This window comes from Prionailurus bengalensis, chromosome A2, assembly GCF_016509475.1.
Source record: "Prionailurus bengalensis isolate Pbe53 chromosome A2, Fcat_Pben_1.1_paternal_pri, whole genome shotgun sequence".
Lineage (NCBI taxonomy): Eukaryota > Metazoa > Chordata > Mammalia > Carnivora > Felidae > Prionailurus > Prionailurus bengalensis.
In genome coordinates, this window is record NC_057348.1 from 5,919,774 (window position 1) to 5,946,069 (window position 26,296).

The 26,296-nt window shown below is 63.3% G+C and overlaps 4 protein-coding genes across 12 annotated transcripts; all 4 read right to left on the reverse strand.

Moving 5' to 3' along the window:
* Positions 1-265: 265 nt before the first annotated feature.
* On the reverse strand, positions 266-2,845 carry SNAPC2 (small nuclear RNA activating complex polypeptide 2). Of its 2 annotated transcripts, XM_043590189.1 has the most exons (5): positions 2,581-2,827; positions 1,873-1,992; positions 1,619-1,687; positions 1,039-1,339; positions 266-950 (listed from the first exon to the last, which is right to left on the reverse strand). In XM_043590189.1, the coding sequence occupies exons 1-5, from the start codon at positions 2,761-2,763 to the stop codon at positions 619-621; spliced, it is 1,005 nt and encodes a 334-aa protein (XP_043446124.1). In that variant the 5' UTR covers positions 2,764-2,827; the 3' UTR covers positions 266-618. The 2 variants fall into 2 exon arrangements, with proteins under 2 accessions (XP_043446124.1, XP_043446125.1); XM_043590190.1 differs by lacking the exon at positions 1,873-1,992 and having other exon boundaries at positions 2,581-2,845.
* Positions 2,846-3,857: 1,012 nt separating this feature from the next.
* On the reverse strand, positions 3,858-6,776 carry TGFBR3L (transforming growth factor beta receptor 3 like). The gene is given in 6 exon segments (XM_043590192.1): positions 3,858-4,130; positions 4,490-4,908; positions 5,012-5,138; positions 5,718-6,029; positions 6,112-6,259; positions 6,261-6,776. Coding segments are annotated over 6 exon segments (1,524 nt in total). The 5' UTR covers positions 6,758-6,776; the 3' UTR covers positions 3,858-4,109.
* Positions 6,777-7,554: 778 nt separating this feature from the next.
* MAP2K7 (mitogen-activated protein kinase kinase 7) lies at positions 7,555-18,368 on the reverse strand. 6 transcript variants are annotated; one of them, XM_043590183.1, is made up of 12 exons: positions 16,935-18,368; positions 15,186-15,233; positions 12,155-12,296; positions 11,903-11,969; positions 11,675-11,788; positions 11,478-11,597; positions 11,220-11,327; positions 10,951-11,130; positions 10,768-10,848; positions 10,518-10,660; positions 9,879-9,924; positions 7,555-9,768 (listed from the first exon to the last, which is right to left on the reverse strand). In XM_043590183.1, the coding sequence occupies exons 1-12, from the start codon at positions 17,056-17,058 to the stop codon at positions 9,634-9,636; spliced, it is 1,308 nt and encodes a 435-aa protein (XP_043446118.1). In that variant the 5' UTR covers positions 17,059-18,368; the 3' UTR covers positions 7,555-9,633. The 6 variants fall into 6 exon arrangements, with proteins under 6 accessions (XP_043446118.1, XP_043446116.1, XP_043446121.1 ...); XM_043590181.1 differs by having other exon boundaries at positions 11,220-11,597; positions 16,935-17,174; XM_043590186.1 differs by lacking the exon at positions 11,220-11,327 and having other exon boundaries at positions 16,935-17,166.
* A 37-nt stretch (positions 18,369-18,405) lies between these two features.
* LRRC8E (leucine rich repeat containing 8 VRAC subunit E) lies at positions 18,406-25,684 on the reverse strand. Of its 3 annotated transcripts, XM_043590179.1 has the most exons (4): positions 25,591-25,683; positions 24,151-24,273; positions 22,441-22,583; positions 18,406-21,678 (listed from the first exon to the last, which is right to left on the reverse strand). In XM_043590179.1, exons 3-4 carry the CDS (start codon positions 22,576-22,578, stop codon positions 19,435-19,437), a joined length of 2,382 nt encoding a protein of 793 aa, XP_043446114.1. In that variant the 5' UTR covers positions 22,579-22,583; positions 24,151-24,273; positions 25,591-25,683; the 3' UTR covers positions 18,406-19,434. The 3 variants fall into 3 exon arrangements, with proteins under 3 accessions (XP_043446114.1, XP_043446115.1, XP_043446113.1); XM_043590180.1 differs by lacking the exon at positions 24,151-24,273 and having other exon boundaries at positions 25,591-25,684; XM_043590178.1 differs by having other exon boundaries at positions 24,151-25,671.
* Between the last annotated feature and the right edge of the window lie 612 nt (positions 25,685-26,296).

Genomic DNA, 26,296 nt, shown 5'->3' on the forward strand with positions numbered 1-26,296 from the left:
CCGAGAACCTTTCACTCACACCTGTCAGGATCAGGCCTCTATCCTCCATACGGTCACCAAAGGTCCCTCTCACGGCCAGCCCAAGGTCACTCCAGGTGGCACCGAACCAGACCTGGTCGCAGCAGCCTTTAGCTGCTGGCCTTCCTCCCTGTGTGCCCCTCGATTCGGTCCCTGGGACCCAGCTCTGGCACTCGTACCCCCGACTTCTCTTTCTGGCACTTTGGGCCTCGACCCCCATCTTTAACTCACAGAAAAAAGGGAGCAAGAGGATTGACAGGAACTTTACTCACAGTTACAGGACACAGGATACAGGATGTTGGAAGACACAGGAGCTGGGGGGGGGGGGTGGGGAGCCCAGGGGGGAGGGTTTGGATTTCACAGTGGCTTTAGCCAAGCCTGCCTGGCCGCCCCCACCTCAGTTCTGTGGCCAAATGCCTGTACAACTGTGCTGCTTGTTTCGGAGAGCCCCGCGGGATCAGTCATCTTAAAAGCCGCCCCATAACGCCCACCGTGTCCGGTACCTTCCGCCGCGACTCATGACAACCCAGTGCCGGCCCACGCAGGACTGAGGGCCAGGGGGTTCACAGATGTCTGGTGTGTCTTCTGCCTGCCAGGCCTTCAACGTGCAGCGGTGGCTGCCTGGCCTAGAAATTCCAGGGGCACCAGGAACGGGTTCAGGGGGCAGACCCCAGCTGCTTGCCAAGCAGATCTCGGTTCACTGGGCCCAGCATTCTCTGGGGCCTGGGGCATGGCCTGGCTGGCCTCCTCCGGCCCCCTGGGGCTTGTCCCGCCATTCTCAGCTCTGGGCCCCAGGCCCTCACCAGCTGGGTCCGGCTGGGGGGCGGTCAGGCGCAGGTACGTATCCGACATATGTTTAACCAGGGCCGCGCAGGGCAGGCGGGGGAGCTCCTCCGGAAGTGCCAGCAGCAGGTCAAGGACCACAGCTGACTCTGGTAAAGGATAGAGAGGAGAGAAGAGTGAGGTGGGGCGGGGCTTGCTACCTGGGACTCCCTCACAGCCCCTTCCCGTTATCCTCACCAGCTGCAGAAAGTTCAGGGCCCTGGCAACTGCGGGAGATGGCTGACAGATACTTGTAGATCTTCTCAAAGTCCACGGAGAGATCTCCTTCAGCCGCGGGATCAGCCAGGGATTCGGAAGGCGCCTTAGGGGCGGGGTCACTTGTCTTGGGGGCGGGGCCAGGGGTCTCCGGGGTCTCAGGGCTCGAGTCCTCCCGCCCTCCAGGGGCGCTGAGCAGCAGCTGCTTTCCACACGCCTGTGTGGGCTTGGGGGGCTTGGAGTGCAGGAGGCTGACGGGCTCTGTGGCCGCGATGGTGAGTACCTGGCAGGAAGAGAGATCGGGGAGGGGAAGGCAGAAGTCCTCCCATCAGCCAGCCCTCTGCCCTGCACAAGGCTGAGCCCTCCACCCCCACCTGCTCACCAAATCCCCCCTGTTAGACGTCACATGCACGAGATGCTTCGGAAGCGGGGTCACTGGGGCTCAGGGTGCTCAGTGGCTGGCTGGAGTCACAGAGCTGGCCAGGGGAAGGTTCCAAGACCCCAATCCACCGTATTTAGCCTTACACATAACATCCCCATCCTGCCTGGGGGAGGGCCGTACCTGTGAAAAAGCCACAGTCAGGGCTTCCTCCAGCGGGCCTGTTATCTTCTCAGCCAGATCCATCCATACCTGGATGGGGAGACCAGAAAGTACACGGTCAGCCTAGGGATCAACCCTCAGGGGTTGATCCAAGCCCTGCCCCTCCTGGGGAGCCCCTGGCCAGATTATCACTCTCCAACCCCCGCAACACCCACACCATGCCCCAGGGCCCGGCCGTGGGGGGTGGGGGGTGGGTGGGTCTAGTCCTGCCTCACCTCGATGGGGGCCGGGGTCTGTGTTTCCCGGCGCCTTGGACCCTGCGGGCCACCTGGATGCACCCTCTGAATGGCCTCCCGGACCACGCGGCCCTTGAGCTGCCGCAGGAAGTCCCGGATCTGGGGAAGAGAGGAGGAGGCCAAATGAGCCTTCTATACGCCCAGGGCTGGGGAGAGAAGCCAAAGCCGACTGCCTGCCCCAGGACCGGCACCTCTCCCTAGCCTCCCGCTAGGTGTTAGGGGTCTCAGTGACTCTGCACGGGGACGAGGGCCAAGGCCCCAGGTGTGACAGGCCACTCAATAAAGTGTTAAGACCCAGGTCAGCTCGGGCTCCTCCCCGCAGCCAGGGTCCACCCCCCGCTAAGTACCACCCCATTCACCTTCCCGCTTCACCCATTCGGCTCCGTTTCCTGACTCTCACTTCTGCCTCACTCCCGCCGGGTCCCGCTGCCCTTTCCGCCCGGTCCCCGGCCTCCGCTCCCCGCTCCGCCTTATCAGGAGTCCGACTTAACCTCTCGCACTCTCGGCCTCCACCTCGCCCCGCCCCTCATCTTCACGTACGCCCCGCCCACCCCATCCTAGCTCCCAAGTTCGTCCCGCCCCCAGCATCGCACGCGCCCCGCCCACGCCCCGCCCCTCGACCGCAAGGATGCTCCGCCCACATCCTAGCCCCGCCCCCACCCCCGCTTCCTTGCCAGGATTCCTTACCTCGGCCTCGCTGCGGCCCGGCAGTTCTCGGGCCAGCTCAGTGGCGTCCGGCTCCGGCTGGCCCTGCCGCGCCTGCAGTAGTCGTAGCAGCTGCCGCTTCTCGCGGGGGCTCCAGGCCGCGGGGCCGGTAACCTCGCCCAGGTAGCGCGCCGGGGCCGCTCGCCGCCGCTGTGGAGGCTTCATGCCGGCGAGGGCGGAGTCGGCGTTCCGGGCTCGCTTTCCTGGTAGGCGGGGTTACGGAGGCCGCTGGGATCAGAAAGGGCGGCGCGGAGGCGGAAACAGATGGGGGCGTGGCTCCGCGTTTGCGGCCTGAAGCAACCGTCTGGGTGGGAGAGGCTGGAGGGACCCGCCTGAGAACTGTGGCGGGGGCGAATGAGACACACCCGCCCTCCCCGCCTGCATTTTATCTCCTTCGGGAACTGGAGCCGAGACCGTAGATCTCGTGCCGTCCCTTCCATTCCTGGACTAAGTCTAGGAGCTCCTACTGTGTGCTTTGCTTCTCCAAAAGGGGTGGACCCTGGCCGGAAGGCGGCTTGTCCAGTGGTAGCCAAGAACCTGGGCTGTGGGGTCGGCCAGCCCTGGTGACCTGGAGCAAGTGATTTGGCCGAGCCGAACCTCAGTTTACTCATTTGTAAAATGAGGTCGTATCCCGCTCAAGGGAAGGGAAGAACTGGGACAGGAGACGTTTATTTAAGAGCTCTAGAGTAGGGGGAGAGGAGGGGTGCCTGGGTGGCTCAGTCGGTTAAGCGGTCGGATTTCGGCTCAGGTCATGACTTCAGGATTAGTGAGTTCAAGCCTCGCCTTGGGCTCTGTGCTGACAGCTCACAGCCTGGAGCCTGCTGAGGATTCTGTGTGCCTCTCTCTCCCTTCCCCTCCCCCGCCCACGCTCTGTCTCAAAATAAACGTAAGAATTGTTTTTTAAAGAGCTCTGGACTAGGCGGAGAGTAGCCTGGAGCAGAGGCCAGAGGTCGAGGCCCTGGCGAGAGCAGCGTCCAAGTGGTGGGGGTGGAGAGCGGAGAAGGCCTGGCTTTGGGAAGATCGCAAGAGGCAGATGGGCAGGCGCAGGGGTTGAGGAAGGAGGCGGGGCTTACTTAAAACTTAGGCAGGTGGGTTGGGTATCCCTTTCTGTTTAGGACAACACTTGAATCTCCCCTGGCACACGTACATAAGGGTATCAGTCTGGACCTCTTTCAGCCCAGACCCCCCTAAGTCCTGGTCCCGAGGCCTCTGCTTCCTGCCCCCTACACCTGCGCCAAGCGCACACGCAGACTTCAAACTCAGCAGGTCAGACCAGATGTTTATTTTGGCCCAGGTGGGAGGGTGTGCGGAGCAGCGGGTCGGAGGCGGGAGGGTGCAGGACGCTGGGATGGCGGTCCCATCGGGTCAGAGGTCGACCTCGGCCGATCCAGTCCTGGCGGACCTGGTTCGAGGCGTGGCTGGTGTGTCTCAGGACCCCGCTGGGGGTGTGCCAGCCCTGGGGAGAGGCTACCCAGGCCGAACGAAGTAGAGGACACCCCCTTCCCAGCTGATCATCGGCCTCCTCCATCGATCTGTGTGCCGGAGTGAGGGCGGGTGTTGGGTCTGTCCGAGGTTTGAGGACCCCTTTTGTGACACAGGGCCCTAAGTTGGCCGTGGGTGACCCAGTGCCTGAGTTTGAATCCAGCTCCACCCAATTTTGTGACCTTCGACAACTTCAGAGAGTGTCTCATGTTTCTCATTTCTAATATGGGGCTTATGATAGGAGCTACCTGGAAGTTGTTGCGAGGATGAATGAAGTTAATAGGCGCGAAGCCTTCAGAACACTCCCTGGCACAAGGGAAAGCCTATGAAGAGTCATTCTCAGCACCCCCCTCTTCCAGCTGGCCCCACGTTACAGCCTCCCCCCACCCCCGTCACCAAATTTACCTACCTCACTGGGGCCTCCTGGGCTGGGGGCCGCCGGCCGAGTCTCTCGGGAGGGCGCCGGGGGCTGGGGTGCTGGAAAGGAGAGGCAGGCTCCAGAGCGGTAGGGGTTGCCGCTCATTGGGTCGGGCCAAGAGCGCCCCCTGGGGGCTGCTGCGGGCGTAGCGGAGGCGGGTCTAGGGATGGTCCAGCCCCACCCGCTGGGTCGCGGAGCCCCGGGGTCCGGACTCGCTGGAATAGGCTGCGGGCCCCGGCGGAGGATGCTACCTGAACGCGCACAGACGAGGCCGAGGCCGGCAGCCAGCGCGGCGCCCAGCACGAAGGCCGCCACCACCAACGCCACCACCGGCGCGGGCTCCAGGGCCGCCGGGGCCGGCGCAGGCGGCTCGGGGCGCACGGCTCGGCCGGGGACGCCCTTGGACGGCCCTGTGGGGAACACAACACGGAGACTGGGCTCGGGCCCCAGCTGTCCTTCCCACCCCCCTCCCCCGACCCCAAGGACCCGTGCGGAGGAGAACTGCGCGCTCACTGGGGGGTGGCCGCGGCACCGTGACCACGATGGGCTGCGTCAGCGTGTGCAGGTGGGGGCTGTCGGCACCCGGGCTCTCGCCGCTGCCGCTGCCAGCGCCCGCGCACGCCTCATCCCGAGGCAGACACTGTGGGCAGGAGGAGGCAAGGGATGGGGATGTCAGGCCCCAGGGTTCAGGGGCCTGTCCCCAGGGCCCCCAAGAGATCTAAGTGTCCAGCTCTCTGTTGCAACCGGGAGGCGCACCAATAAGCCCCTGGAAACCCGACCCCCTGAGAGGTCCCCGAGCCCAGCGCCCAAGACGTACAAGCAGCCAGCCACCCGGCCTGAGGACTCCAAATTTCAGCCCCTCAAAGTCACACGACCCGATTCTCTGAGAACATTGGATAACCAGAAATTTGGCCCCTTAGCCGCCTTCTGCATCCAGCCACCCAGCCCCTCCCAGAGCAAGCCCAGGGCTCCTTCCCCGCCCGCTGAGGAACCCTTGTGCAGAGACCCACAGGCCCCCCTCTCGGTCCTTGTGCCCAGCCACCAGACTGAGAGACCCAGTGACTATCCCCAGCCCCGAGGGGCCCTTGTCTCCAGGCTCCATAGCGTCGGCCCCCTAGATCCACAAACTCCGAGGGGCTCCTCCTTTAGAGGCCAGAGGGTCCATGCCCAACCCCCGACTGGCCCAGGCGCCCAGGTTCCCGGCCGGGTGCCCGCGCACCAGCGAGGGCGGGGGCAGCGTCAGAGGCGCGGGCGTCCGGCGGGCTCCCCGGAGGCGGCGGCAGCGACTCAGCTGGCAGTGCAGGAACTGCACCGAGGCGTTGAAGACCGGGCGCAGGCGGAAGCTGAAGCTGAAGCGCGCGGGACGGGCAGCACCCGGGAGCGGCGGCGGCGGGAAGACGACCGAGGAGTCGGCGGGGCAGCCCCCGCGCAGCAGCGCCAGGGCGGGCCCCGGGGCCGGCCGGGAGGACGGTGTCACTGAGCAGCGGTGCAGGACGAGGTCCCAGCGCGGAGAGGGACGGGCCAGGGCTGCCTAGGAGGCGGGGTCGCCATCAGCACCCGCCGCCCCGCATCAGGCCCGGCCCCCCCCTCCCCGGCGCACCCCGCGTCCACACCTGCACGAACACGCGGCTGTCGGCCGGGATCTCGAGCGGCCCCGCGCGGCGCGGGAAGGCGTCCTCCGCGTCGGACAGCTCCAGGCTGAAAAGGGGTCGGCGCAGCCAGGGCCCGGGCGCCGCCGGGAATGGGGGCGCTGGCGGGGAGAAAGGGCAGCCCGAAGGACGAGGCCGCGCTCTCCCTTAGACCCTCCAGGCGAGTGACCCAACCTCCCCGCGTCTGCCGCCTCCTTGGGAAAATGGGTGCTGTTTCGGTGAGGGGTGCACCCACGCCCCGCTCCTGGCTCACTGCTGGCAGAGTCGCTGTGTGTCCCCTGAAGACCCAGGGGCTGTCCACAGTCCAGCAACCAAGGCTGGGCGCAAAGCCACTCGCCTCTGCAGGAGACCCCCTTCCCGGGTCTCGATTTCTCCACCCAGAGCGGGCCAGGGAATCCCTGGCTGGGAAGTTGAGGGGTGCCTGACGGGGGGGGGCGGTCAGCAACCCCAGGGGCCCAGGCAGCTCTGTGGGGGCAGCAGCTTTCAGGGAGGGTGCTGGCCCCACCCCTTCCTTTCCAAGGGTACTGTGACCAGTAGGGAGGGTGCTGTCCCCTTGCCCTTTGGCACAGCTGAAGCTCAGCCAGGCTGCGGGGGTCTCTGGCTTCTCCATTCGTCCAGGTTCCTCACCGAGAGCATGCTACACACACGCACGCGCCCTCTGCCTTGGGGAGGCACTCGGCCGGCATCCTTGCCAAGTGTTCTCATTCAGGACACCCCCCCCCCACCCCCGTTTCCTAAACGCATTTGAACACTCCTCCCCTACAGCCATCGGCCTTAGCCTAACTGCCAGGGACTCTGAAGAAGTCAGGGGTCCAGGAGCATCTGGACACAGAGGCAGACCCCACCCGCTCCCCCAGGCAGGGATGAGAAAGGGCAGCGCAGGGATGGCAGCGCGACAGGCCCCGTCCCCAGCCTCTACGTACCAGGTGGCCCCCTGGGTAAGGTGGAGACCCCCGAGAGCAGGGCCAGGAGCAGGAGTGCGGCACCTGGCATGCTGGACTGGCAGTCAGGTGTGCCCCAGCAGCCGAGGCGCTGGCGGGCGGCACCCAGGCCTGGCAGGTAGGCAGGCAGCCCTGTCCTTGGCTGAGCGGCCACCCCAGGAGGCAGGGCGCGGGGGCGGTGGACTGAAGGGTGTACATCAGAGCCAGCACCCAAGGCCTGCCGGGGATTAAGGGCTCCTCCCTGGCCAACCTGTGGCCATCGGGGTTGGGGGGTGGGGGGGAGGTCCCTCACCCCGGTCGCTCGGCATCAGGCAGCTCACTACAAATACCGCCCTACCAGGCCCTGGCCCGGCTCCAGTCTCCCCTCCACGCAGAGGAAGGCACTACGCCCGCGGCGCCCCAGCTCAGGGCTCACAGCCCCTTCCCGCCCGGTCCTGCCGAGCTCTAGACACACAGAGACACGATGGAAGAAAAGGGAGGGGTTTTATTCTCAAGCGTCTAAGGATTTACAAACGAGGGCATTTCATTTTAAAAAGGGACAGGGGAATACTGGCGACCAGAGAAGGGGGCTGTGGGCCACCCCAGGCCCCTGCCCGCCCGCTCCACCCTCTGCCTGGTCAAGAGGGAGGGCTGGTGACCGGTGACGGAGGGCAGGCCAGGAAAGAGGCAGAGGGGAAGAGGTTCCCCCAGAACTCCCACTTAACACTGAAGGAGGGCAGGGGTGGGCAGACACACTCACAAAACAGAAAATAGTTAAATAAAAGTAAATCCAGGTGGCCGGCCTAGGGCCTGCGCTGGCCCTGGGACCAGCCATGGAACCTTCCAGCTACCCACAAAGGCCCCCCTGGCCGGGCCAGGCGAGGGAGGATGGGGGACCAGGCCTGTCGGCCCCCCACCCTGCGCCCATCCCCTCACAAAGGAGACCGGGGCGGGAGAAGGTGGCCGTTCCCCTCCCGGGGAGGGGGGCAAAGAGCAGAGAACTTGCGTACTTTTAAACATGCGGCATTTCGTGAGTATGGACAGGAACAAGAGAATACAGGGATGCCTAGGTCTAGACTGCTTCAGCTACATCCGGCCAAGTTCCTCACCTTTGGTGTTGGTGGGTTTTTTGTTTTTTTTCATTTTGTTTTGTCTTGTTTTGTCGTCCACTTGGTTTGCATGCATCACCAACAAAAAGGAAACACCCCCCCTCCCATTCCGGCTGCTGCACAGGGCTCGGGCGGACTGGCCAGCTCTGGGGGAGTCGAGGGGCGCTCAGGGGCACTACGAGGGCGTGGCTGCCTGCACACGCCCAGCCCTCAGCCAGCCCCACCTCTGTCCCGTCACACGTCCTCGAACCCCCACGCTCACCGCTTGCACCCTCAATCCCTGCCTCCCCGGGGCTCCACGGCCCCGCGTCTGCCACCGCCTCCTCCCACCGCCTCCCTGCCGCGGCAGCGCCTGCTGCCCTCGGCGTGCCCTGTGCCCGCCTTCCCTGAAGGCCACCTTGTGTGGCCGCGGCCCCTTGGGCTCCCTCCATGCCCCCTGAGGTCCTCAACTCACCCCCCAAGCCGTGGCCAGTCTCCAGCCCCGAGGGCTGGCCCCGAGGGAGGAGGAACGCCCCCAGAGCCCACCTTTGGGGCTTGGCCCCCAGCCCCAGACGCCCGTGCCCACAGGCGGTCAGGGGCTCCACCGCAAGCAGCTAAACATGACTTTGGTAAAAGTTTCTGAAGGTACCGACAAACCCCGTGAGAACAAGCTCTTCTCCCCCCACCCCCCAAACACCCCACCAAGTACAATAAAATACAATAAACTCCAAAAAGGACCCCCTGAGATCAAAGAGAGACAGAGAAAGACAGAGAGAGAGAGAGAGAGAGAGAGAGAGAGAAAGACCAGCCCAGGTCCAGCTGTAGTCATAACGCCCAGCCCGCCTTCCTGGGGCGAAGACACCAGCCGACCGACTCGCCGTTGCTGGAGACCTAAGTGGACCCAGGGGTCCCCCCCCTCACCCCTGGGGGTGGCAGAGCCCAGATCTGGGCCAGGAGAGAGGCAGAGGCAGGGAAGGAGCCCAGATCTGGGCCAGGAGAGAGGCAGGGGAAAGCCAGAGAGGTAGACAAGGGATGAGAGAGAGGGGATAGACACAAGGAACGTGTTCGCAGAGGGGACGCAGAGGGGACAACACACAGCGGGTGGGGTGGGGAGGGAAGGGGCAGGACGGGCGGCTCTCTCCCGGGCCCTGGGGGCCGCCCCAGCCCAGAGGTTACGACTGAATAAATAGCGAGTCTGCTCGTGGCCTGCTGTCTTCCGTTCACAGTGTCTGTCAGGGGGACGCGCACGGCCGGCTGACCCCGGGACGGGAAGGGCTGGGGCCTGGCGAGCCCGTCTGTCCACAGCTGGTGGGCAGGGAGTCGGGGGTGGGTTGGCGCCCCCTACTTTCTGTCCTCAGCCCTCAGCAGCCATCCAGATCCCAGGTCTCCCCTGGCGGGCAGCTGGGTGGCCAGGTGGGGAAGGGGGGGGCCTGTGGCCATGCCCCCGGCCCCCGGTGGGGCTGGCCGCCACCACGTGGCTACCTGAAGAAGGGCAGGTGGTGCTGGCTCAGGACTCCGCTAGTCCTCGGTGACTCGGTCTTCGCCATGACATCCTTGAACCAGGATGCCACGTCTACCTCCAGCATCTCGTAGCGCTTGATGAAACTGTGTTCCTGCGGGCCCGAGGGGTAGGGCTTAGGACCAGGGAGGAGCCCCAGTGGGGAAACAGGCCCCTGGATGTCCAGATGGGGTCGGGGGGGAGGCAGGGGCCCCAGATACTCACAAGTAGCTTATTATACTTTGGTCTCTTCCTGTGATCCTTAGTAAGGCTAACAGAGAAGAGGGAGGAAACAGAAATCAGAGCTTGGGAAGAGGGGCCTGGCTGTCCCGGGGACACAACTGTCCTCCCTCTGAGACAGGGGTCTTCAGAATCTGGAGGGAAGCGGCTGCTGTGTGTTCACAGCCCTGTGCTGCTGGCTGAGAAGCCAGAGGACCCAGGGCCTGCACAAATCCCACCTGCGGTGGAAGCCCCACCTGGGCTGGGAGGGGCCCACGGGAGAGGTGGACCGGGGCTCTCCCGCACGACAATCAAATGGGGACACCACACGGGCATCATTCTGCTTGTCGCCGCGGGACACACAGACCCCTAGGCCCCGGGGCACATCGGCTTGTTCACAACCTCCTGTGGCCAAGCCCGAGGGCCATCCTGCCAGTTGCCCACAGGGCCAACTCGGGCCTCGGGTTCCAGCTGCCGCCCACATCCCCGCCCTGACTGCAGCCTTCTCGCCCACAGCTGCCCCCACCCCCCGTCGGGGAGGGGGGGGTCCCGCCAGCCCCAAATCTCCCTGGCTGTTCTGAGCGCAGGGCCACACCTGACCCCGCCCTGCCTCCCAGAGCACAGCACTGGGCGGGGGCTCCTCACCAGTCTTTGACGAAGGACTGAAAGTCCCCCGAGAAGCCCATGTGACCGGGCAAGAGCGGGGGCTCCTCCTGCAGGACTTTGGTGAGGACCTCAAAGTCTGTCTTGCAGTTCTTGTAGGGAAACTGTCCCGTCGCCAGCTCCACCTAGGAGAGAAGCAGGCGGGCTGGGTGGGCCGAGGACTGGTCCCCGCCCTCCCTTACCGCCCTCGTCTGTATCCCAAGAAGACGCTGGCAGGGGCCCCGCAACTCACCAAGGAGATACCAAGGCTCCACACATCGGCCCGGATGTCGTAGTCTGGCTTGGTGGGGTCCGGAGGGTCTATGCGCTCGGGCTGCCGGCGGGAGAAGGGGACGATGTACCCCCAGGGCCGCGGCAGGCGTGCCGCCCAGATCCCCACGCTCGCCCGCCGGGGCGCCGCCGGACCCCCACTCACTGCCATGTAGGCGGCACAGCCCGCGCTGCGCGTCTTGGCCTTGGAATCGACGAGACGGCCGCTGATGCCGAAGTCGCAGAGCTTGATCTGGCCCCGCTCGTCCAGCAGGATGTTGGAGGGCTTGACGTCACGGTGGATCACGCCGTGCTTCTCCTTCAGGTAGTACAGCGCCTTCACGATCTGCGGCGAGGACAGCGGAGGGCACCCGTGATGGGAGGATGGGGGTCCAGGGGCCACCCGCCCGGCCGCACCCCTGTCGGGCTGCTCACCGCCACCGTCATCTTGCCCAGGATCCGCTCGGGAATGGGGCCCTGCACCCGCTTCTTGAGCTTCTCAGCGCACGTGCCCATGAGCTCCATGGCGATGAAAACGTCCGTCTGTGGGGGCGGCACGTGCCGGCTCGGGGGGGCAGCCGCACCCTCCGGCCCACCCCACACAGACCAGCAGCAGGGGGCACACCCGGAGATCAGCAAGGACCCCTGGGGAGCCCACAGAGAGGCAGGGGAACACCAGAGGCCTGGACTCACATTAGTGATGAAGGTCCCGAAACACTGCACGATGTAGGGGCAGTCATGGCTCTTGAGGACCACATCCAGGTCCATGAGGATCCTCTTGTTCTCCTCCTTGTTCCCCGAGCGCCGCATTTGCTGCACGGGACGGCCGGGGGAGCCTTAGTGCCCGGTCTCGGGGCGGGGCGCCCGCTGGGGACGGGGGCGGGGCTCACCTTGACGGCAATGACATGGCCCGTCTTCCTGAAGCGCATCTTCCACACCTGGCCGCAAGTGCCGCTGCCCATCTCGCCCAGGTTCTCCAGATCGTGGATTTCTGCCTGGTACCGCTGTCGAGGACAGCCAGAGCTGGAGGCTCTGCCGGGTCTCCGCCTGCTCCGGACAAAGACCTAGCCCCACCCCGTGTCCCGCCCGCCCCCCCAGGGGTCAGGGCGAGGTGGTACCTGGCCCCCGATGGTCAGGTAGCCCGTCTGCTTCATGATCTCCTGTAGCTTCTGGTCAATCTCGATGCTGAGGGAACAGGGAGGAGGTCCCGGTGGAGGACGGTCCCAACCAAACTGAGGCCACCCCAGTCCCCGTCACAAAGGGGTTCCCCACAGATTTCACCCCCCTCCTCCCTGGGGCGGGCAAAGCGGCCTCCCCACACTGACCTCCTGACCCCCGCACTGGCCAGCTGGCCCCATTCGACAGCTCACCTCTCCATGCTGCGGGGTGTGAACAAGGTTGACGGAAGCCCCAGCATGTGGCGGGGCCGGGCAGGGGGTGTGGGGTGCTGTGGGGAGCTCTCGGAGGACGGTGAGCGGCTGCCCCCATCATTGGCCAGCGGGAGCTGCAGGGCTGGGGAGGGGGGGGGGGTGAGAGCCAGGGGTGAGAGGGGTTAGCTGGCACTGTGGGGTTTTCGGGGGACTCTGGTCTTCCCCTCCCTGGCATCAGGTAGGCCAACACTGACATGGGCTGGAGGAGCTAAGGTCTCCCTCCCACCCCCAACCACTCTCAGGGTGCCTTCTCCTGCCCCCCTGACCTGGAAGAAGATGGAGTGGGCTGGCATGGAGGGGTGGTCCCCAGAGGCTGAGGGATTGTCCCCAAATCTATGCTGACACAGGATCAAGGCCCAGAGGCTGATGGCACCCTTCAGCCAGGCAGTCTTCCTTATGTGTCCCTTTCTGCCCCACCTCTGCCCAGGAGCAGGCCCAGGGCCACGGTGCCCACACTCCGGACCACGTGAGGAAGGAATGCCCGCCAGGATCAGCCTGGGCTCTGGCCCTGTTGGGAGCACTGCACGTGGCTGCCCAATAAGAATCAAGCAGACCACCCCAGGGAGACAATGAGCGAGGGATGCAAGCTTCCAGCTGCCTTGCCGCACATTCTGTTCCAGGGTCAGGGAGGGCCATCCTCTAGCCAGCAGGCTCGTTTCTGAGCCTCCCAGCTCGGCCTACAAAGCTGGGGCCAACGGGTGGGGGTAGGACCCCAGGCTGGGCCTGTGTCCGTTGGGTGAGGGGATCCAGGCGGCACAGCCCCTCCAAGGGCTGGTGGGACGGGAGGTGGGGAATGGGCCAGGCAGTGGGGTTTGGTTCTTCTCAGCAGCCTGCATGCGGACAGCTTGGGCATGCTACAGGCAGGCAGGCAGGCAGCGGGCAGGCAGCGGTCACCCCAGGATGGGCAGGCGGCATTCGGGGATCGGGAGGGCAGGAGACAGACAGACAAATGGGAGCCAAGACTTGGAGCCCAGCTGCCCAGAGGAGGCACTGCAGAGACAGGCCAGACAGGGGCCCGGGACAGGACAGGAGGTTCTCTGAGTGGCTAGAATCCTCCCTGGCTGGGCTGGCAATAGGGTCGAGGAGCAGAGACCGGTGTGGTCCCTGGAGAAGACACATGACCCTCCACTCAACCCTCATACCCCCAGAGGCCCTGGAAGTGCTCCAGAAGGGGTCCCTAGCTGGGTAGAGCACTGGCTCCACGAGCTAAGGGGCCAGAAGAGGATGTTTCGTGGAGAACGGCCAGGAGGCCTGGGGCCTGTCCCTCTGCCCCTGGCCTCCCCCCCCACCCCACCTACACCTGCCACGGCCCACCCCTTCCTCCTCCAGTTCTGTAAGCACCTGGTGATGTGGGCCCAGTGACCAACGTCCAGAGACAAATATGCCTGAATTGCTGGCATCTGGGCACTTTCCCTGCCTTGCCAGCCTGGGACCCTGACCACATCTAGAGTGAGGGGGCAGGCATGTGACCCTTGCCTACAATTGAAAATGGGATGCGGGTCTTGCTAAGGGCTGGTAAGAGCAAAGGAAAGGCCCTGGGGACCAGTGCCCATCAGCCTGCACTAGCCTGGGGGCCTGACCTCCTGGGCCCCCTCCCTGCTGTACAAAGCCCCTTACTTTGTAATCCCCTGCTTCATTACACTGCCATGGCCAGAGGCAGAATCCCCATCCCTCCCTCCCTGGCCCAACCACCTCAGGGACACTCGAGGGCCCCCCATGCTGTCCCTGTACCTGGGCTCTCTGGAGACACTGCCAGGCTCTCACCCCCTGGAGGATATCTGGGCCCCCTTTCTGCCCTGAACTGTCAGGTGTGTGGGGTGAGGACCACACCCTACCCTCTCCGTACTTCTCAGGGGGGTGCAGACGCTTCCTGGGGCCCTTCAGACTGAAGCATGGTGGAGATTTGAGTGGGGCCAGTGTGGGGTGGCTAAGGTGGGGGGAAAGGGGCAGGTACACAAAGGCCCTGAAAACAGAGGTTACAGAGGTGGGGACAGGCCACGCGGCAGGTCAGGAGGGCACAGTGAGAGCAAGAGGCTGAAAGAGAGAGAAAGAGAGAATGAGACAGAACAAGAGAGGGCATGAAAGCACATGGCCAACAGGAGCCACAGATGTACTAGGCTGCCAGCCCAACACATGTGCACGCACGTGCACGCGCGTGCACACACACACACACACACACACACACACACACACGTCTGCTCCCAGACCCACCGGCAACTGCACTCAGGCCTCAGCTGGCTGCCTTCTCTACCTTCCTTCAAATCTCCCCACCTCCCATGAGACTGCGCTCAGATCGCAGCTTCTCCAGAGGCTTCCCCAACTGGGCCCCCGCTACAGAACCCCAACCCAGCTCTACTCTGCCTTTTCTGCAAGGCATCACCGCTTTCTCCACTTCTCCCAGACCAGGAGGATGCTCGCTGTCAGGGAGCATCAGCCGCAGAAGGAAGGGGTCTTGGTCCATATTCTGTCTGCCGCCGTGTCCCTAGCACCTAAAACAGACACGGCACGCGGCAGGCAATACATGTTCGCTGTACTGTCGGAACGGACCAACAGATGTAGCCCGATGGCCTTGGCCCCGCTTTCCCTCTTTCCCTCACGTGCGCGCACGCACACACACACACGCGCGCGCACACACACACACACACACACACACACACACACACACGTGATCTCTCACGGGTGGCAGACTCCTGGCCGGTGAAGGAGCCCATTTCCTCTTCAGGGGAGTCCAAACCTGAGCTCACCAGGAAGGGAGGAGCGGAAGGTGAGAGAACACAGAAGAGGCCAAGTGGGCCGAACATCACTGATCACGGATCGGGTGGAAGGACAGAGAGTAAGAGTGACAGGCGCGGGCACGCACACACACACCGCACACACAGCATGGGGCGATGGGGGAGGGCATTCTGCGGCCGGGGCAGCGGTTAGGTCAATGGTGCAGATGTCCAAGCGGCAATGATAAAAAGGCTGGTACCTGCTCGTTGGGACGGGGCAGGAGCAGGGCTTAGAGTGATCACAATAACTGGATGGGGAGAAGGAAGAAAAAAAACAACACCACGATAAATCACAACAGAAACAACTGATTTGTCCAAAAGAAAAGAAATCAAATCATAACAAGGAAGAGGGGGAGGCGCGAGGCACCAAAGTGCAGAGACGGGTAGAAACCACAGAGATGGGAGGACCAGGAGGATGGGATGGAGCTGACACAGACACAGACGCCTGGAGGGGGCTCCTCGGGGGCCTGCCCACCACGGGCCTCACCGTACCTCACTCTGCACCTGGGACAGCCACCCCGTAAGGCACCGCAGGCCCCATGCCCAGCCCTGTCTCATCCAAGGTGGGGCTGCAGGAGGCAGCATCGCAGAGCCCAGCAGGGACCCTCCGGTGTCAGGAGGGTATCTGCCCCAGGGAGGAGCCCACACTACCCCAGGTCAGAAGAGGAAGGGAGGAGTGGACTGCACACAGGGATGGTGGGGGCATTCAGGCTGTGAAGGTCAGGCTGGGTGAGCAGGGAGAGACTGGAATACCCCCATGTGGGCGCATGTCCCCCTCCTATCAGGATGACCCCACAGGGAGCTCCATAAGCTACATGGATCGCGGAAGAATCACAAAGGAGGGCCAGGTGTTAGCTCAAGAGAGCGGGGTGCTCCTCATCAGGTCTGGGGAGAGGGTGAAGGCCTCATGCCCTCCAGCTGAGAGATTTGGGGAAGGGGTTCTGTGGGACAAAACAAAGAGACTAGACAGTGGTAGTGTCATGGCAATCCCTGGCCAGGTGCTGAGTGCCGGGGAGGGGCAGCTTTTGACTCCAAACAATAAGATGCCAGGCAGGTAGTCACAGAGACGGTGGGATCAGAGGTGAGGTGTACATGGGCTGGGATAGCACCACACTGGCCTCAGGTATCCCTAGGCCAGGTGAATGTGGGTGTGCAGGAAGTCACTTGAGTCCAGGTGACGACGTTGCCAGGCTGGAGGCTGGGTGTGTATTTTCGGAGAGGCCAGACAGTCGCCAAGATGAAGTAGGAGGGGGCCTGGTGTATGTGGGTAGGGTGTGTGCGGGAGGGGGTCTGCGAGGCCGAAGGACAAGGTCCCAGCCTAATAAAAAGGGATCACCAGACACAGTCACAGAAAAGGAGGTCAGAGAAATAGGGGGTTATATGTGGTCAAATAATCTCAGGTGTCAGCCGGGCCAAGTGTGCGTGTATGAATGCGAGTGGACCATCCACTGAACCATATGACAAGGACCCAGGTGCAGAGGTTGGGAGAAGGGGCCCCCTGCCAGTCACTGAGATGGCAGGAGTGAAATCATCTGGTCGGAAGGGACGTGTACATGTTTGCGGGGGATCTGGATGTGGTCACAGTCGCTCGGATTAAGGGGAGCCCGGCTCCTAGAGTAGGTGACGGTGACACGGGCTCCGAGGATCACGGTGAGGGGGCGGGTCATCAGATGGGGAGGCCTTGCCCTAGGGCTGGGTGACTAGGCTCATAGGCCCCGTAAGGGGGATCCCCCTAGGCTGGGGGGAGGGCCGCCCGGGAGCCCGCCGGCCCCACGCCCCCCTGGGTCACCGTGACCCTCTCCCAGCGAGCCGACAGCAGGGGGTATAGGGTGGAGAGAAGGAGGAGCAAGAGCGCCCCGGAAGCGAGGGCGGGGCCTGACGGCGGGGGCGGGGCTTCCCGCGGCGCGCGCCCCGCCCGCCCGCCCCCTCCCCCACGCCGCCGTGCTTACTGGGCCTGGGCCGCTGGGGGCTGATATCCAGGTTGAGGTCGATCCTCCGCCGGGCCTCGCGGTTCTCCTGCTTCAGCTTTGCTTCCAGGCGGGACAGCTTCTGCTCCAGGGAGGACGCCGCCATCTTCCCCGCCGCCGCCGCGCACCGCCCGGCCGCCCGTCAGTCCGGCAGACAAACACCGCACTGCGCCTGCGCTTGGATGACCCCGCCGAGCCGCCGTCTCTCCCTGCACGGCGCATGTCCGCGGCGCGCACTCGCCCATCCCTCGTGCTAACCTCCGCGCATGCGTGCTTCTTCCCGGCCGGAGAGATGACGCCACCTAGAGTTCGCGTCGGGCAACGTGCAAAGCGGCTCATCGTGATGCGCATGCGCGGAGTCGGAGCCCTTTCTCGAGAGGCACTGTGTTGAAATCCATTCAAGGTTCTGCAGACCGCGGCAGGCGGGGAAAGCGGCGCGCCTGCGTGCAGAGGGGTAGACGCAATCCCGCGCTTTGCCTTTGCTGCGCATGCGCAGCCTTGGCTCTTTCCGCGGCCGCTGTTGCTGGGAGTAGCTCTTGCTATGTGTCCTCAGCCTCGTTTTCGCTGTTCCCCGCCCGGCCTGTTCTCTGGCACCCACGCTCCCTCAGGACTGCCTTTCTCTTACGGGACAGTGTTTCATTAGGATCGCTGTTATGCCTAATTGCTGCCTCCTCCCCATAATTAGGCACCCGTGGGGAGCCCTTTCTATTTCAGCAAACTCGGGGGTGGCTAAGGACCGGCGGGAGGGACGGGGTAGGGCTCAGGTCACTGTAGCGGCCTTAGGAGTCCAGCGGCATGACCCTGACCTCGACCACAGGGCCAGGGTCATGGCCAGAGAGTTCCAGGCCAGACCCACCTGGGACATTTTAAGACGTTCCCTCATCTTCCCGCCCCGGAATGTGAGCCCAGCGTCTGGACAGTGCAGTAGATGGGCTTTGGTGTTAATGCCCCTCAGCCTGTCATCCTCGCGGCTTAACTGGCATGGTGGGTGCCGGGAAAATGTCCCCATCTGCAGTCCTGGTTTCCGGAAAGCAGCTTGTCTCTGCTCTCAGTTGCCAGGAAGAGGCTCACATTTTGCAGGCATCTCGAGGTGTCCAGTCCCAGGAAGTCAGGGTCAGGCAGGCTGTGCCATACGCCCTGCCTACTCCCGGGCCCGCACGGGATCACTGGTGGGCACTGAAGGCTTGTGGGGACTCCTATGGTGACCACTTACGGGTGGAACAGATAAAAGACTGGAGTCCGGAGAATAACAAGGAATGGAGAGGAAAAGGGGTTCTCCAGAAAAAAAAGCTGAGCAGAAGGTGCCACTTAATTTCTCCTGCTGAGGTCTGTCTTTGCTCCCAGGACGGATCTCATACCCTTCATTCTGGCACGTTAGTGTCACTGCTTGCCTGTCGTTGGTCTGGATGAAATGGAAGGCTTAGACAACAGGAGTGGATACCAGAGATCAGAATTTTAGTTCTCATAGTATTATTTATTAACCACCCACTGATAGATGCTCCCTCACACGGAGAACATTTGAAAGACACAAAGTCCCTGCCTGTTCTCAGAAACATGTAAATTCCACAGCAGGTGTTCTTAACCCTGGAGTCTGCTATCCTTAGGATGTCCGTGAATGGCCCTCTGGGAAATCTGGGGGAATCTGTTGACCGCCTGAAGTAGCTTTGGAATTTGGCATGTGTGTGTACATTTTCCTGGGCAAGGAGGTGCCCAACTTTTATAAGATGTTCAAAAGTCCTAGGTCTTCAAAAGGGTTCAGAACCCCGGCTCTGAACATCCAGATTCTGTAGGTCAGCGTTTCCCAACATACAGGCCTAGGACCACCCGCATCAGAATTACCTGGGATGCTGATTTACAGACAAGTTCCTGGCCTCCAGCCAGACCTGAGTCAGTCTTTCAGGGGTGGGGCCTGGGATGTTTTGTTCTGGGGCTGTTGATTTTGATGCAAGGCCAAACATGAGGACCATTTTACTGAGTTCACGTGTCCATAGCAAACAACTTATAAATAAGGGATTGGCATCAAAGTTGGGGGCAGGGGTCGCTGGTCCCTTGTGTCTGTGTCCCCTCCTTGGGAGAGAACCGCAGATGTAAGCTGTTTGGGTTGGGGGAGAAAGGGTTGAAATCCCATTGGGATGTGCCTCACCCCCACATACAGCACTAATTGAGCTAGAATGTCAATTAGTGGGGGGAGGGCAGGACAGCCAGCCAAAGACACAGGTGTGCTTTTGGTCTGAGACTCCTGTGACTGAGTTGATCCCTCTACGACGGTCCACCCCAAATCCACAGCCTCCTGTCTCTTCTCGGACAAACCAATCCCAGGATCTTGTCTGGACCCTCCCCCCCACCACCACCCAAGGCTGATGTGTCTGCTCCTCGTCTCCTGGCCTGGGCCCTCTCGGCCACCTCGCTTGAAGACGATAGTAGAGATTCTGGGGTGGAAGCATCCAGAAGGCCTCTACCCCAACCTGCCCCACCTTTTGCTTCATTCCTCCTCCATTTTTTCCCGCACCTCCGCTGGCAGGCCCTCGTAAAGGGTGTCCTCCACCAGGAGCCCCACTCTCTTGAGCCCCACACAGTTGCCAAGTTCTTCTGGCAGAGCCTCCAAGCGGTTGCCCTTGAGCTCCAGGCGGCTGAGGGCCCTGAGGGCCCCCACCTGGGGCGAGAGCTGGCTCAAGTGGTTGTAGCCCAGGAGCAACGTCCGCAGCTTGCGGCAGAAGAAGAGCTCCTCCGGCAGGGCCTCCAGGGCGTTGTAGGACACAGCCAGGTGCTGCAGGCTCTGGAGGAGGCCCAGCTCGGGCGGCAGGGAGCGCAGCCCGTTGTGGGAGATGTCCAGCAGGCGGAGGCCAGAGCACAGGCCGAGCTGGGTGGGCAGGGTCTCCAGCTTGTTGTGGCTGAGGTAGAGCTGCTCGAGGCCCCGGAGCTTGCGCACGTGCTCGGGGACGTAGGCGATCTGGTTGTGCCACAGCCTGAGCGTGACCAGCTTGCGACAGTGCTGGAAGCTGAGGATCTCTTCGATGGACCGCAAGTGGTTGTCCTTGAGGTCAAGTTCCTGCAGCGCCCCCAGGCTGAAGATGGCATGGGGGATGCGCTCCAGCCCGCAGGCCACCAGCTCCAGCTCCCGCAGCGCCGCCAGCTTCTTGAGGCTGTTCAGGGCCAGCAGGCGGGCCCCGTCGTTGTGCAGACTAAGCCGCTGCAGGTGCCCGGCCACGTCGGTCACGCTGGCTGGCACCTTGCCGGCATTGCTCCGCAGAGACAGCACCTTGAGCTGCTTCAGCTCCCGGAGGCTCTCGAGGGTCGCCGCCCGAGCCAGCTCCGGGGGGAAGAGCCCCTCGAGGTGCAGCTCCTCCAGGCCACGCAGCCCGAACACCCACAGGGGCACCTCGCGGAGCTCCTCACACTTGACCCGGATGACCTTCAGGCGGTCCCGCAGGAAGATCTGCAAGGAGAAGGGCAGCCGGGCGGGCGAGTGAAGCAGGCTGAGCTCTTGCAGGTGCACCAGCTGCGAGAGGCCCGGGGGGAAGGTGACGTCGCAGATGGCCTCCAGCCGGAGCGCCTCCACCTCGCTGAGCTCGAAGACGGTGTCGGGCAGCCCCGGGAGCATGCAGAGGGCCAGCTCGAGCCGGCCGCGGGCGTTGCGCTGCAGCTTCTGCCGCAGCTTCTCGGGCGTCCACTCGTGGTTCAGGTTGAGCTGCTTCAGGCGGCTCTCGCTGACCTCGGAGAGGAAGACGGCAAAGCGCTTGGAGTAGAGGGAGTCATACTGGTCGATGAGGTGCAGCATGAAAGCAAAGTCGTTCTTGACGTCGGGGATGTCACCCATGCCCGTCTCCTCCCGCACAGAACGGAAGGAATACTCCTTGAGGGGCCGGTGGAAGAGCCAGTAGAGGGTGTAGAGACAGGTGATCCCGTAGACGCACACGAAGGAGATGTAGCAGAAAGCCAGCTTGGAGAAGAGGTGGGCCTTCGTGTGGTTGCAGCAGAAGCTGGCGTAGCCCGTGACCTCCGAGGTCTCCACCCTGCAGGCCACCAGGAAGCTGATCTTCTCCACGTAGACCAGGTTGTAGACCAGGATGGCAAAGAACTTGCAGACTTTGAGCACCGTCTGCCGGATGTACATGGTGTACAAGATGTCCCCCTCTTCCACGTGCACGCGGAACTTCTTGACCTTCTCAAACAGGGCTTTGGCCTGCTCACCCTCCTTCTTGTCCAGTAGGGTGACGGCTGGTGGCTCAGTCACCACCTTCTCGGGCTCCACCAGCACCTTTTCCTTCTCACCCTCATTGGCTTTTCCCGACCCCGCCGAGGCCTCCACGGTCGCTGTCGCCCGTCCGGTGGTGGGGCCCTTCTGGTTCTCCCCAGAGACCTCGGACAGGGCCCGTGTGGTCCACGGAGAGTCGAAACACTTGCCCAGAATGGAGATGAAGTGCTCGATCTTGGAGCTGGTGCCGGGGAACTTGAACCAGAAGCTGGTGCAGACCATGAAGATGAGCGTGTGAATGACGACCAGGTAGGGGAAGTACTTGGCGTACCAGTGGAGGGCTGTCTCGTAGCAGAGCTGGTTAATGAAGCTGTACTGCTGGAGGTCCAGATTGTTCTTGAGGCCGCTTACCTCCCGGAGGCCCCCCATCTGCTCGGAGACGCCCCGAGGCAGCAGTTGCTGGCAGGGGGCCTCTGAGAAATTCTCCCGGAGTTCGTGACTGGGCAGACAGATGATCTTGTCCTGTGTCACCTGGGAATGAGGGGGAAAGAGGGCCAGGGAGCTGGGATGGCCTGCACGGTTGGGGGGAGAAAGGCAGGCTGAAGGTGGGAGACCCCAGTCCCTGACTGTCCCCAGCGCGCTGTGACTTTGGAAGAGTCACTAAACTTCTGAGACTCAATCTTTGTCTGAAAAAAAGGAGTTAGGTTGAATTGCATCTTCCTTCTCCCTCCCGCGCCCCCCCCCCCCCCCCCGTCGAAAGATACTGACCTCCTAATCCTTAATACCTGTGGACAGATAGTCTTTGCAAAGCAGATGTGATCAAGTTAAGGTGGGGTCATTAAGGTGGGCTCTAATCCAGTGCGACCGTGTCCGTATAAAAAGGAGCCATTTGCACAGAGACCCGTGCGCAGAAGGGAGATGAGAGAAGGCGTGAGGCCACCAGAAGCCAGGAGAGAGGCATGGGACACATACATGCTCCCTCACAGCCCGGAGAAACACACAACCCTGTCAACCCTTTGACCTCACACGCTCGGTCTCCGGAACCGTGGGACCAGAGCAGGTAGCCCTCCGGAATATCCGGGCCGCGACCCCACACGCCCCGCCTCTCCGACCCGCTCAAACAGGCCCCGCCCCTGTAGGTCCCGCCCCCACAGGCGGGCCACACCCGGGCCCCGCCCCCTACGTGCCCCGCCAACTACCCGCTCATCCGGGCCCCGCCCCTCTCCACGCACCCAGGCCCCAACCCCTGCAGGCCGCGCTCCATCCAGCCCCCGCTCCTGCCTAGCGCCTCACCTGCAGGGTGCAGCCGAAGACCCCGATCATGAGCATAGCCACGGTGAGGTACTCCGCCAGCACGTCCCACCAGGGTTTGAGCACCTTGAACGCGGGCTGCTGCTCCGTGAACTGCTTGAACTCGGCCACCGGAATCATCTTTCCTATGGGAGAGGAGGAGGCAGGGGTTGCAGAGACCCTCAAGAAGGGGCGTCTGGTGGTGGACCCCCAGAGGAGCCAGACACACGCCTCTGCTCCCAGTTTGTGCTCTGCCCTGCCCGAATCTGGCAGAAGGCACGAGCTGTGTGCCCCGTCTCTCCCCCAGACCTCACCTCCTTCCTGAAGCCAAGCTACTACCGTCTCACCACATCTGCTCCCCGGGATCCCTGCCCCCCCTCTGACGCCGCTCGCCCTTTCAGAGGTCAGGAAGGGCAGTCCACGGAGCCGCTGTCCCCCAGCTTGCCCGAGTGGCCTTCCAGAACCCAGCCATCTCCCACCCTTGATGACTAGCCCAAACCACTCGCTCTGCCGCTCTGACTCCAGACACCTGCTGTCCGGACCGCTAGCCTCTGCTGTCTCTGCCACTGGGCCAGAGAGCGTCTGAGGCTGAGGACTTCCGGGGTGTGGGCCCCCCACCCCCTTCAGGGGCGCTCCGGGCACCACCTCCAACCTCCAACCGGAAAAGCCGGCTGGAGCCTGGCTCTGGTTACAGGGCCTGAGGGGCAGGGAGGGGCAAAGCTGAAGGCTGGTCAGTGGAGGGGGAGGACTAGGACACCTGGGTTTCTAGAGGGATCGGTGCCCAGAAGCTGAGGCAGACGACAGAAACCTGGGCTCTGACTGGGAGGGTGGGGGGTCGCCAGGATGGCCGGAGGGCAGAGGATCAGGAAATGGAAAACTCAGGGACAAAGCCAGAGTGACACCTACTGTCTGGGCTGGGGCTGGGCTGCCAGGCTCCTGGGCGGCCAGCCCGCTCTGTCTGTCCCTGGGTTTCACTTTAGACCAAGGTATCATTATTTCAGATACGGGACAGCCAGGAGCGAGTCACGTGGGGGCATGGGCCACAAGCTGGGACATCACCCTCCCAGAACAGGCAGCTGGGGAGCCTCCCTCCCCCTCTCCCGGAGGCTGGACGGAAGGAAAGGGAGGCCACAAGGCCCCCACTGCCTTTTGAGGGGGCTCCCAGGCTGGACTGCCTCTCACAGCACTCTGCCTCCCTTTGCAGTCCCCAGGTCCCTGAGGCCTGGGGTTGACTCCCGGGCGGGGATGAGGTAGAGACGGACAGGGATGCGGGCTGTAAGCCCTGCCCACCGGGCTGAGGGCGAGGTAGTCCACCACACCTTCTAATCCCTTCAAAGGCCCTCACATCGGGATGGCAGGGGCAGGGCCCCCCTGACTCAGGCCCTGACTCACCCAGAGCCGGGCACAGGCAGGGGGTGCACAGACAGAGCACGGGCTCCCTCCCACAATGCCCCATTCCTCACTCTCAGTTTGATGCCCTGTCCTAAAAGAAAAGCTGAGTAGAAGTGCCCCAGCGTATCAGTGCCGTCAGCCAGGAATCTTATCAGCAGCACCCTGGGGGCCACGTGAACAACGTAGCCACGAAAAGGGACACCTGGGGGCATTCTGGAGTGTGCATACGGATGCAGGTGGGTACCCAGAGCCGTATACACTGGGCTGAGGGGAGACCCAGGACCTGTTCCAGCCAGCCACCGTTCTCCCTGCCCCGGGTACCTGTGAAGGACACGGCTCCGCTGTTGGGGCTGCGACAGAAATGCCACGTACACAGGCGAGGACCAACTTCCTGCCTGGGTCCATCTCGCAGTGGCGGAAGCTGCAGTATCCACCAGGTCAAGACTACAATCAAAGGCAAGACGGCGGCGACACCGAGGGTCCCCAGTGGATGGCCCAGTGGCTCCCACGGAACAAGGTATATACACAACGCCATCAGAGGCAGACACTGGGGTTATCATTATCTGTCTCCATGACTCAAACTCGATGGTCTGAACCTGCCATTAAGCTTCCACAGACACAAGGCTGGCCCCCCCCTTTGTCTGAGCAGGGCTGGCGGGAGGGCCCTGGGCAGAGGGCTCCAGGGATGGGGAGCCCAGAGGAAAACAACAGCACGGCCATACGCAACTTATGGCCACCAGATGCTTCCGGTGCCTCCTTTAATCCCCACTCTGGGGGAGGGAGGGCACCACAACCCTCATTTTCCAGACTCAAGGGGAGGGAAGGAACCAGCTGAAGCTTTCACAGCTACAAGCGGTATGTGAGGCGTGACTCCCAAGTCTCATCTGTCCCCTAGCGCCCTGTCTGCTTCATCTTGGGTGAGAACCTCTCGCTGGGATGCGGCATCTTTGCCAAAAGGAGCCCGGAGGAGAGTGTTCTAGCAGAGAATGTTCTAGCAGAGAAAAGATGGGCGGAGGGCTGCTCTGCAGGGCAGGCCCTGGGGGTTCTGGTCGGCCTGGGACCGGGTCGTGCCCCCTACCTAGCCTCAGCTCTACTATCCATGCCTCACCCCTGCGTCTCCCCTCTCAGACCCTCCCTAGGCTCCCAGCTTGCCTCCTGGGGGCAGTGGTGGGTGCTCGGGGTCCAGCCCCCCTCCTCGCCCACAACCCTTGCTAAAGGGCAAGGAGGACACAGGGGTAACTGTCAGCCCTGAAACGGGCTTTGAAGCACACAGGTCCAACCTTTGACTTTTACACAAGAGAGACACTAAGGTCGGGGGTGGGGGTAGGGGTCCCCTAGTAGCAGATCTTGGGTCAGGCCCCAGGCCTGGGGACTCTCCACCTAGTACTTTTCCAAGCCGCCCAGCCAGGACTTGGGAGTCAGGGAGTCTTGAGGTTTAATAGTCCCAGGGAGGGCAACTTGGTAGGGACCCCCAGTGGTAGGGTTCTGGGGCGTCCAGGGGAACATGGCCAAGACCCCATGGGGGTCTCCCCCAGCCTGCTGATCTGTCCTTGGCCAGGCTGGCCTGCTCCCTGACAGGCGCCCTAGGTCTGGCCAAGGCCGAGTCTCTCGCCGCCTCCACCCCCTCCCCAGCTCCTTGAGTCCCTGGCGGGCGGGCCGCGGGCTCAGGCGGCAGTGCCGGCGGCACCTGGGGCGGTCCTCACGTGGGCCAGACCCCCACCCCGCCACCCGGTCCCCAGGGACGGGGAGCCTCCTACTCACCGCTCTGGCTGGGACGCTGGGCCCAACTCCTGGGTCCCTGGGAGCGGAGCAGCCGGGACTCCCGCAGAGTTCCCGGGCCAGCCTGGGTGAGTCAGGGCGGGCGGGCGGGACAGGAGCCCGGGAGCCGCCCCGCCCGCCCGCCCCGGGGACGTCTCGGCTCCGCCTCCCCTTGGGTCCTCCCAGGTCGCCCCCTACTCCAGACGCCAAGGGATTGTGGGAGGAGGGCAATCCGAATCCAGCTCTCCACGATAGTGGAGGGTGAGGGGCGGGCCGGAGGGCAGAGGTCTTAGAACTTTGGGCTGGGCTGCAGCCAGGGAAACTAGGGGGGCCCCCCGGAGGCGCTGCGTGGCTCCCAAAGCTGGCCTGTGGGCCCCCTTCCAGGATCTAAGCTGTAGAGACCCTGTCAGGAACAGGTGAAGGGCCTCCTCATCCTTGCCCCCAACCCCACCCCAAGGGCAGCCACCTGGCCTTGAGGCACAACCAAATCCAGAGGAACAGAGTCCAGGGGAAGGGAGGGGGCTTCCCCTTCCTGCTCTGACCACCCAGCCAAGGGAGGATGAGCAGAGTGGGGTGCTTACCTATCTGGCCCTGCCCAGCCTTGAGACCTTCTCCGGACTTCGGGGGATGGGTGAGCTGCTCCCAGGTCTTGGGGGCGGCACAAGGGCTGGAAGGCTCTGGGATCTGGGGCTGGAGTCCGGTCTGGGAG